We start from the raw sequence: 11,658 nt of genomic DNA on the forward strand, positions 1-11,658 counted from the left end.
TCTGCTGGTTCGCTAGTAAATCACATTAAGCCTGTGGCAAAGAACCTTGGTGTTGGTTTGATAGTAATTTAAATTTCGAGCAGCACACCACAAAGCTTGTTCAATCATGTTTTTATCAACTTAGAAATATAGCTAAAATTCGATCTATGTTAACTTTTAAGGACACCGAGACCATTTTACACGCCTTCGTCTCATCACGCCTGGATTATTGCAACAGCCTTTTCACCTGTTTAACCCAAAAATCTATTGATCGACTCCAGACTGTCCAGAACTCAGCTGCCAGGCTTTTAACCAGAACAAAGAAATATGACCACATTACTCCTATTTTAGCTTCATTACACTGGCTCCCAGTATGTTTTAGAATTGACTTTAAAATTCTATTGATCACTTTTAAAGCTCTTCATGGCCTCTCGCCTTCTTATATTTCTTTGTAACTTGGTTTTTGAAAAGTGCTCTACAAATAAAGATCATTATTATTATTATTATTATTATCATTATTACTTTGCCTGCTGTTTAATGCTCTTTTTGGGCCTCCCCAGCTGTTGGAGCCCTCTAACAACCAGCCTTTGTCCTAAGCTGCCGAATATGAAGTCAAAAAGTCGACACCTATATCGTAGTTCTGAGACGTTGTTCATTCAAGATATGTGGCAGTGTTTCAGTAATCTTTTCTGTCGTGTGATGCAGACGGCGAGTTACACACACAGCAGCAACTTAATAATGTTTGACAATCCTCTGTCTGTCCGTTTCCATGGTTACAGGTCTGTGTGCAATCCACCTGGCGGTGCTGGCCAATCAGCTGTTTTCTCTCAGAGAGCTGCTGGAGGGCGGGGCTAACGTGGAGGCTCAGGAGCGCAGCAGTGGACGGACCGCCCTTCACCTCGCCACCGAGGCCGAAAACGTGTCGCTGGCCGGCTGCCTGCTGCTGGAGGTACACACCTGGTGTCTGCGACCAATCAGAGCAGAGACCTGAGTTTACCACAAAACACCTGTGACAGACATGAGTTTACTGGTTTAACTGGTCAGGCTCAGGCTGTACCCAGTAAGATCTAATCGTGTGTGTGATGTTTTCTGTCATCAGGGAAACGCCAATGTGGACTGCTGCACCTTTAATGGCTCCACGCCCCTCCACATCGCTGCAGGGCGGGGCTCAATCAAGCTAACGGCGCTCCTCATGGCTGCAGGTAGGAAACACAGGGACGCCTCGCAGTGAGTCCTCCTCTGTTAGGACGTGGTTAGCCTAGCTTAGCATAAATACTGGGAGCAGGGGGAAACTGCTAGCATTTCCTGTCCACGTTTTTTAAGGCGGGACGCTACAGTCCAAAATGATGATTTTGCTTCAATCTGTCAGTTTTCAGATTTCAAGATAATTTGGAACCATTATTATTGCCATACTTTCATAAAATCTACAAAACAGTCTTGAATAATATACATGAACATCATTGTTTTTCTATTTGACACCAATTCCGTTAACTGCAGATCGAGTAAGTTTCATCTTTGTTAGCATTGTCTTTTTAAAACGCTCCTTATTGAATCACGTGTCGTTTGAAAGTTTGTTTTCTAAGGCACAATGTTGGCTTGTCCGTATATCAGATATCTATAAGAAATGTGATTATGTGACAAACTGTTACTAATGTGTTAGCTAATCTTTAATCTTTCTAAAATGACGTTTCCTGTACGCCAAGTCATTTTCCTCGCCCTTCAAGGCGGTTAGCTCAACATAACTTTACACACTGTTTCTTAAGTCGTTTACAGAGTTGTTTTTTAAATATCTTTTATTATTCTCATTTTATGTGCCATTTTATCTGGAAATATCTGGGTGGAGGGGGAGGGTCATATGAGAGGTATATTTTGAATAAATTAAAAAATATATTTTGATAAACTGTTCTGTAAATGTCTGGTTATTTGGTATATTATCACAATAAAAACCAAAAAAAGCCAATGTGCTGAAAAGTGGATTTGTGTGATCATCAAATTAGTGCATATTTCTATGAACTAAACTGAAAAAATATTAAATGCTGACCTTTTTTAAAAACAGTAGTTTAACAAAACAAACTCAGGGTTCACCTACAAGATTTGTTAAAATGACTCCATCTGCTGATGAAGACAGTGTGATTCAGTTGAAAGGTCTGGAAGAAGTCAAAGAAACAACGTATTAATCAGTGAGCTTTAAAGATGTATCTTTGAACAGAGCCAGGCTAGCTCTTTCCCCCTGCTTCCACTCTTTATGCTAAGCTAGGCTAGCTATTGCTTTAATAACGCTGATCCAAATTGAGGCAAAATGGCTCAATTTTGTTGAAATGTCGTACATTTCAGCGATTTTGTGGTCTACAACAGAAAAGCTTCTTGGAGCCATACCCCTAACCCAACAGGAAGTTGCCCATTTGGAATTGAATGGTCATTTTTGGCGATTTACTCGTTCCGTACTTTTATGAACTCCTCTCACAAAATGAATTCGATTGACAGTACATTTTTGCAGCGCAATCTAAAGGCACTGGCGATGAAAAGTTGTGCTATCTATGAGTTTTCATCAAAGGGTGTGTCGTCGGCGTGGCGTTGAACATCAGTGATTTGCCATGAAACAGGAAGCTCGTGTAACTTCAGTGTACATGCTCACATCTGTATCAAGATGTCAATGTTTGATAAGAGTTGAATGGTGCTATACAAAATAAATTGCCTTACAAGCCAATATTCAGTTAAAGTGACAGCGCCACCTACTGGCAACGTGAAGTTAGCCATGTGTGACAATCATCAAAGTGACGTTTAACTCCTTTGTGAGGCGTCCAAAATGCGTGATAATTCAGCGCTGCAGATGTGGCACGCCGTGACGCGTGTCACAGTGCGACGGCCCGTCCAACGCTGCTTGCAGCTTTAATTAATTATATTTAATTATATTACAGATGTCCACCGCTGGATCAACACTCTTCACTCTCTGTTTGTGATTTCAGGCGCTGACCCTTATAAGGAGAACTTTGAGCCGCTGTTCTTCAGGGACGAGGAGTGCTGCGACGAGGAGAGGGAGGATGAGGATGAAGATGAAGGCTACATCCCGGGTACAACTCCGCTCAACATGGCCGCCACCACTCAGGTACGCCGGCTTCCTTCAGCACCTGGACTCCAGAGAAACCTGCTGGTGAAATATAAAAGCTCACTAACGCTTGTCCAGAGGCAGAAACACAACTTTCAAAATAAGAGCCTGATCATAACTACAGTTTAACCAAGTGGTACCTGACCTGCCCGGTATCGGGTAGGACGATCCACAAAATGCAAATGGGGAGCCATGGACGATCATATTATTTTGTCACCCTATGCATGCCACACATGAAGCTTGGAGGCTCTATCCACATCAAACACACATCAAACACCAAGCATCTAAATGAACTTATATCACAACACAAGTCGCTCTGTAATCAAGGTACATGGCTGCACAAGTTTCCTTCCACATACTTCTCCTCTCGTCCCACACCGAAGTCCGACCACTCTAACGAAAGCTCAGCTCCATCTCTGATCAGCTGTTCACATCACTCAACTCATCAAACTCACAGAGTAATTAGCTGACTAACAACAACAACAAACGCAGCAATATACATTTACAGTGACATCCGCTGACTTACTTTTGTTGTTTTCGCTGTATTCAGTCCAAAAACAGCTGTTTTCCGTGTCAATAGAGACCTTCATTGCGGGCCGCCATCTTGGTGAGGTCAGTGAGCTGATAAGTTGTTTCTCTCCTCAAAGTGAAGGAGAGAAGAAGAGCTGTTTTGGCGGAGGCGGTCTTTATCGGCCTCTATTGGCCGACCCGTAGGAGCTACAGACGTGCAGTAAACCAATCGATTGGTCTCTTCAGTACGAAGAGAAAGAGCCCACTCACAGCCCTGTAGGCTGTTCTGTTCTCAACTTGTGTGCATGTGAAGCACGGGAGCACTTTTGGAAACAGGAATATTGATCAACATTCACCGTTTTTATCAATATTTCAATCTTTTGGAAGCCTGATGTTATTTGGAACAAGGTTGTATGGACAGAAATAGAGTTTTGAAGAAAACTCCCGATAAAAGTGAACGTATAAACAGTAAATCTGGCCAAAACATGGACATTCGCCTGGTACATTTTTGAAAGATTGTGTAATAACTGATGTATATCAGTTTCTTTTCATTAAATTTACAGTTACAGTTGTATTCCAGGTGTAATAGAAGATATTCAGGTGCATTATAATGAGTTGGATGATGGTTTTAATAGCGATATTACTATTAAAATATGGATTTCATACCAGGCGAGGATGAAAATATCACATTTGCCTTTATTGCATCTCCATTTACTCTTAATAGAAAAATAAATAGGTTTATTTACCGTTGATTCATATTCCTCAGCTTCAGACCTGTCAAAGGAGACCAGGATTATGCATCTAGGTCTGATGGTTGAGGAGATATTACTGATTTATTTTAGGTTTTTCCAGGAAATTGGGGGCAGCTATCATGTTAATGACCAACTCTGCAGCCTCTGAACCTTGCTGCAGTGATGTAGAGTTGTGGTCTATCACTCTTTCAGTAATACTTCCTTAAAGAAAATATACGCCACAAAGATCACGTCCTCTGGAGATACACGTCTGTATTCTTAAAACTGCAGTTGGTGGTTTCTGGCCACTTGGGGGCGGAAACTAAGCGTGACTCAGCTTATGTGCTCCATCGCTGGACTGAAAATGTTTCTGTGTTTGCAGGTGTTGGAGCTTCTAAATGGGAAAGAGTACGAACCTCCACAGAGAGCTGCTGTCACTCCTCAAGGTGAGTTTACAGCAAGGTTGCAGCGGACACGCAGCGTTCAGGCTGCGGATTGCAAGCTGATCATTCTAGACGATGCTTTTAAGTCGACCTGATTCAACTACGCAGCCTACTAACCCACAAAAATCGAGACCAAATGACCAAATGGGCAAAATCTGAGCAAGACAACAAAGGCTCTGTTCAGACTGATGTTTCTGCTCATGTGACTCAGATCTGATGTGTTTATAACGGCATGAACAGTCCAGGGCCCTGTTTCAGAAAGCAGGCTTAACAAACCCTGAGCTCTGACTGAGCCTGAGGTGGGAAACTCTGAGTTTTCGGTTCCAGAACAGCTGATCAGAATAAGTTCAGTCAGCTCTGAGCATGCTGAGCCTGATGGAAACGCGTGCGTGGGGATGAAAAAAAGCCTCATCAATGGAGCTCCGATATTACGATTCACCATGGCAACGGTAATTAAAGGCAGAGCCTCCATTTCAATCGGGTGGAGCTACAAATGTGAATGCTGCCAACGCGGACCCTGATAGGCTCTAAAACGCAGGAGTGGAAGATCAGTACGCTAACATTATTAGGCTGCTACACAGCGCTGCTCATTCATCATTTACCAGACTGGACTTTCCTTAATGAATGATAAAGTGCTGGAATTCTCCTCCAGCCCATTCGATTTTAAATAGGAAGGCTATATTTAATAAGCTGGAACCCGACGGGACTAAATGCCGGTTGGCAATCATGAAAATGTGCGGAGATCTGTCCTCACATTGATGACAGATTGATCATAAAGCGTCATGTTCAACAGCCTGTCTGACCAGGATTTTAAAGTTTTTAAAGTTGTAAATGTGTTCAGATATGAGCTTTGATATCAACAGCATGAATGAGGAAATGAAACGGTGTGTCAGACAGGAGGGGAGGAGTCAGAGAGAAACTGTTTTCCTCCCGAGGAGGTGAGGTTCACAGCATCAGTTGCCAGAGTTACTGATCTAGGGATTATCTGATCTCGCTCTCTGAAACAGAAACCCAGAGTTTCCCTCATCTCAGGCTGAACATACTCAGAATTTTCACTAATCCCGCTTTCTGAAACGGTGCCCAGGTCACATGGACTCTGATCTTTTCAGGCCATATGTAGGGAAACAGCGATTACCGGATTTCCCTTTTAACCGCGCTTTAAAAACGTCACTGTTAATTAATCGTAAAGGCTCCGCTACACCGAGTGTTTCTGTTGCACGAAAAGAAGCTGTGACAACTTGCACAAAACGAAAACAAAGCTACAGCAGCGGTGCACCAGCTCCAAGTGCCGTGCATATCAGAGACATGGAGGCTTCTACTGCACACCGGCTAAACTCTCAACTTTTATTTCCACCAAAGAAACGACTGAAGGCGGCAGTTTGGGTAACTTTACACCAAGTCTGACCCGGGCGTTATTTAAGAGGTGACGGATCACCTGCACCTTAACTTGCCGTTGAAAGGTTGCTGCTAAAGGAGTGAATACCTACATTAAACTTGATGCAGCACCTGCGGGACACCCAAGTAAAGGCAATACATAATAACGGAGTTAAATAACGTGGCAGGTTGGTAAGCAGTTGTTATTGTTTCAGACCCACAGCAACAACAGCACTGCTGCACTGAGGCCCATTATTTTCAGTGGCTTCAGCAGCGTCAGGGCGGGTCGTTGCTGCGTCGAGCAATGCGCACCGCACGACCAGCTTGCGCTGAGCAGCTTCCACGCAGAGCAAATCGCTTCTTTTCTGAAAGGGCCTTCATGGAAGGACGTCGTCCTCTGCAGACCTTTAGTCTCTGAACATTTACCGTTACATCCTATCCTCCCGTCTGTTGCCAGGTGTGAAACACTAACATCAGGAGCTGACAGACTTCCAGGACTGCAAACTACTTGCATTTCAGTTATTAATAACACTGCGTGAGAGAGGTTCTCAATTTCATCATCATTTTGACTAAAAGATACGTTTGGATGAGAGTTGATGACAGTAGCCGTCTTTCTGATCAGCTGTTTCTGCTGTCGGCGTCTCGCCCGGTTGTGCAGAGTTCTGCACGCCTGGCGAGTTCCCGCAGCTCGCGGCCGGTGACGCTCATTTGTGCTGAGAAAAGAGGTGGATGCAGATCTGGGCAGGAAGCCTTCATCAGCTGTTCTGCCGAACGATGCGTTCACCTCTTAAAGGTCCTTCTCAGATCCTTTTGTTCTGCACACTTGCTGAATCTCAATGAACGCTGCTTCTACTGAGTGTAATAAAATATTAACGACTCTAAACGTTTATAAAATCATTTATCCCCACCGATGAACCCCACAAAGGACATTGGAGCGTTTAAAGCATTATCTGGAGGTGTGTGCAGAACTCTGCGTAACACCGGATATTCCCATAATGCACGTAGACACGGCTGGCAGCAACTTGCCACTTGAAACACATTCCTGAGGACCTCTCTGTTTCTCTCAGATCAGCGGCCCTCAGCTTCATGTGACCGGTTCTGTTTCTGGTTTGGAACCCAGACTTCTTGTTTATTACAGCCGTGTGTAACGTCAACTACTGACGTAACGACGCTCGCCGCAGCCCGGTTTATTCGCTCCAAACCAGCTGATGGAAACGCACACATGTCGCAATTTCTTTTTTTTTTGTTTCTCTTTTGCAACATTTCGAAAGTCCGCTTAAAATTCTCATGACAGTAAAACAATTTCCGCTGGTGGAGAAATAAAGTCAATATTCCTCTTATATTAATAATACTTATTTATTACTAGTGTTGTGAAATAAATTCATGCAGAATAATCGTGAAACCGTGATTATTTCTCAGACTACAATCGTACCAACAAAATCTGTAATGGTTGCGTCCCTAGTCTCATGTGGTCCACAACAGATTTGTGACTCCAGTCTGGACGGTCAGATTGGAATTCGTGCGACGCTCACGTCACTCTAGAGCGCCCACAGTCGTTCTTCTGTTCTAGATGGAGCTCAGACACGTAGTACAGCAGCGATGCAGTTGGTCAGTGGACTGGTCAGTTCTCGTTATCATGTGCTCACGAATTCTGTTCTGAATGAAATCAACTTAAAAATAAAACCGTAGACGCTAACCTCGGTGGCCCCCGCGTTTCCTTCTGTACGACAGCGTGCTGCGTGTGACGTCGTGTTATTCAGCCCGTGGTCAGTTCACACTTCGTTGAGATGTGGGCCACATTTAACAAAACTAAAGTGAACCGTCAGAATCGAGCGTTAAGGCCTGCAGAGTGAACGCAGCTCACGTCAGGCAGAACGCCGTCTGTGGGGCGGTGAAGCCGTGCTGAGGACGCAACAAAACCGGGTCTGTGACCTCTGACCTTTAACTAAAGCGAGCTGTACATGAGACACGATATCAAAGCAGTGGAGGAGAAGCCTGGACTGTTCATATAAATGTGTGTGTGTAGGCGACCTGGCGAGCCTGGACATGGAGGTGAAGCAGGAAGTGTGTCGTGCTCTGGAGAGTGAAGGATGCTGGGAGAATCTGGCTCACGGTCTAGGTCTCGGGATCCTCAACACGGCCTTCAGACTGAGCCCCTCCCCCGCCAAAACACTGCTGGACAGCTACGAGGTAACGCACACGATGACTGTGTTACTCCTTCGCCATGACACGCCTCCGCTCCTCCCGTCGTGACCTCTGACCTCCGTGTTTTTCTGTCCTGCAGGTTTCAGGCGGGACGGTCCGGGATCTGCTGGCCGGTCTGAGGTCAGTGGGAGAGTGCAGAGCGCTGAGCGTCCTGGAGGAGGCGCTGCGTCACCTCGGCGACCAGGAAACGCAGGCGGCCGACGAGACGAGCGGTGAGCAGACGGACCGCTTATCCCTTGGTCCTGTTGGTCACCGTGACAACCCGTCACTCTGCTGTGTTTTCTTTTCTCCCCGCAGGCGAGGCTCTGTGCGCTCAGGTCCAGGACCTGAAGGTGGACGTTCGGATCGACAGCGGGGTGTGTGACAGCGGGGTGGAGCTCTCCACAGCGTAACGATCTCATTGGCCGGCGACCCCCCCGTTCACCCGCCATCCGGCGATGGATCGGCTGAGCTGGTCCCTCAGAGGAAACACTCCTCCTCTCCATGAATGTTTCTCATCACAAAACCTTTTAAGCTGTTTTTAATTACATGTGTTCGACTGTGTTTCATTTTTTAAACCCCGACGAGACAGAAGACAAAGTCGCAGCCGTTCAGCTGACGTGAGTTTTAAAAAGTGAGCGATTGATTCTTGTTCTGTAGAAAAAAGAAATATTTGGTTTGATGTTTTGCGCCCACACTACACTCCAGCAGCCCAACCAAAGAATGTAAATCTGTTCCTTATGAAATGAACCCGGCTCCTCGGTGGGCTCGGCGGCAAATTGTGTAAACGAGCCCCTCGACTGTCCCGTGGTAGAAAAAGAAATTGATTAGTTCCACTAAATGATCCACTGACCCTCGTTTGGAACCAGGTGTTGGCGGCTGGGCGGAGGGACAAAGCGAGCGGGTGGATTTTAAGATTTCCGGCCTTCCCGATGAGGCGTTCAGCTGACGTCCAGCGTCTGGGGCCAAAGGTGCTATTAATACTGGAATGATTGTAAAGAGGCTGATGTGCCCTAAAGGTCGTGTCCGTGCAAAGACTTGTTCTGTCCTCCATCTCGACCCGGAGACAACTCTTCTTCTCATGGACATGCAAGCGTCGTCTTAAAGGGAGACTTCTGTATTTTTTAAGCAGGACCTTATTTTCCCATGTTTTTGTGTGTGATTAATTGGGACGTGTTTTAAACCTGGTCCAGTCCTGAGCGAGCTGCAGGCTGCCGCAGTGACCAAGGGCCCCCCCGTCACACAACGTCCTCTAAAGGGCTTGTGCAAATTACATCGTTCACATACTTGCCTGCGTACTTTGCGTGTACCTTGAGAATTAAACGTGGATCCACTAGAGGGCAGATCATCCCTCGCCGACACCGGATTATCGTCCTTGACGACCTCCGAATTTGCACATCGTAAACAAACCAAACACGGCGACACTTGAGGAGGTTGTGATTTTAACGATCTCTGTAATTGTGAACTAGCTCCAGGAGTTTTTGTGTAAACATGAATCTCCTTATTTAAAAGTCTGCTGCTGACCTTCTTCTTCTTCTTTTGCGTTTAATAGCGGTTGGTTTGCTAACCTGCACACCGCCACCTCCTGGGCTGCTGTGTGTGGAACAGGAGGTGAACTGCGTAGCGTTAATTCCTGGTAATATTATCAAGCTGCAGTTTCAGGATCCCCCGCAATCCTGGACCGCAGTTCTTTTGCGACAGCGCCATCTAGTGGAGTGGTGGCGGTAATACACAGCAACACAAAGGAGGTCCGCTAGCTGTAGGGTTAACCGGTCGACACGCAAATAATCAATAACTTCGGCACACACACTCGGTGATGGTTGTGGCGAGGATAACTGGCTTCGGACGGGCTGTCAAGAGTAACATAGCTAGCTAGCCCGTCAGCTAGCCGGCAGTATCAAAGTAAACAAGGGTCCTAGAAATGCTGTTCAGGTCCAAGGATTAAAGTCCTGCAACCGCAATCTCTGGTACTGCAGCTACATACTACTCGTTACTGGAGACGTGCACAACGTACGCTCCAAAGGAACGCAGGATACGCGTGGCAGCCATCTTGCAAACGCATAGGGTCCAGGTTTGAAAATACAGAATTCACCCTTTAACACAGACTTAGTCTGAAACTGTCCTTTTTAAGTGTGTGCGTGTTGTAAAGATTGATTATTAAAAAAATCTGTTTAGTGTTTTTTAATTTTAAGGGCCATTTAATTTCTGTCCGTCTCACCCAAACAAAAAATAACTCGTAAAACGTTTTAATAGCAAGATGAACTTGTTTTAAAAAATGTTCTTCAGTCTGTTTAGTCTTCCTCTGCGTTCGATAAGAAGATGTTTCAGCACAAAGACTGGAAGTGTGAGCAAACTGTTATCAGAAGAGACAGAACACAGTGCAAGGCATTGTGGGAAACGAGTCCAGAGCTGAGGAGGAGTTTTCTCAGTGTGAAACCAAAGCGTCTCTCATATTTATATCTTTGCTCTGCACTGTACAGTTCAACATGAGCTTTTCATTGTTTGTATTGTTATTTTTTAAATAAAGTTTTATATATATACTTAAAGTGTGTTGTTTATGTTCATTTAGCTGTAATTAAATTACTTAAATTTGACTTTTGCTTCTCAGGCTACACAGAAGTAAATGGTGCCTGATAACTCGGCTGTTTGTATTAATGCGATATTTTAAATAGTATTTCATGTAATTTGTGAAATTTCGGGGTTTGCTCGAGATTCTGGCCCCACGCTAGAAACACGTTTATACCTTAATTAGTCCAAGCAGAAAATCTGTTCTGTACTTCTCTGCTGCTGTTAGTGACGAGCAGTTTGACTCCTGCTGATCGGAAGAGAACAAAACCATCAGCTCACACCAAGTTTCTCCTTCTGTATCCCAGGTGGAAGTATTGTCCTTTGTACTTCATTTATCCGACAGCTTGGGTCAATAGGTAGTATTACAATAATATCAGAGTACAGCTGGAACGATCAGCTGATTAATCAATTAAGTCGACTGACTGAAAAAAAAAAAAACCTTTTCAGTAAAAAATATCAGATGGTTCCAGCTCCTCCTGAAGGTTTTAACGTTTTTATTTATAACATTAAAATGAATTATTACATTAAAATATTCATATAAAATAGAAGAAGTTCTAAAACATAATAAAAGTTATTAAAAGAAACTGAAAATATTAATATAAAATAGAAGATGAACTAAAATCAAAACACGGCAATTATTTTCTATTCAAAAATGTATGTAAAACAAATGAATCACCTGTTCAATCAACACAGGTGAGCGACATGAGAGAAATTTATAAAAATCTTTTAATTAGAATTTTAACTAATATGTCCTCACAAAGAG

At 44.3% G+C, this 11,658-nt stretch overlaps 1 protein-coding gene across 1 annotated transcript in view; it reads left to right on the forward strand.

Annotated features, from left to right (window-relative positions):
- Positions 1-10,873, forward strand: part of nfkb1 (nuclear factor of kappa light polypeptide gene enhancer in B-cells 1) — a 55,969-nt gene extending 45,096 nt beyond the window's left edge. The window contains exons 18-24 of the mRNA XM_046030253.1: positions 759-928; positions 1,079-1,181; positions 2,946-3,085; positions 4,709-4,772; positions 8,170-8,333; positions 8,428-8,560; positions 8,646-10,873. Coding sequence (XP_045886209.1) covers positions 759-928; positions 1,079-1,181; positions 2,946-3,085; positions 4,709-4,772; positions 8,170-8,333; positions 8,428-8,560; positions 8,646-8,740 — 869 coding nt within the window. The 3' untranslated portion in view covers positions 8,741-10,873. The remainder of the gene's footprint in view (positions 1-758; positions 929-1,078; positions 1,182-2,945; positions 3,086-4,708; positions 4,773-8,169; positions 8,334-8,427; positions 8,561-8,645) is intronic.
- Positions 10,874-11,658: the final 785 nt, after the last annotated feature.

The sequence above is a fragment of the Micropterus dolomieu genome, linkage group LG19 (assembly GCF_021292245.1).
Source record: "Micropterus dolomieu isolate WLL.071019.BEF.003 ecotype Adirondacks linkage group LG19, ASM2129224v1, whole genome shotgun sequence".
Lineage (NCBI taxonomy): Eukaryota > Metazoa > Chordata > Actinopteri > Centrarchiformes > Centrarchidae > Micropterus > Micropterus dolomieu.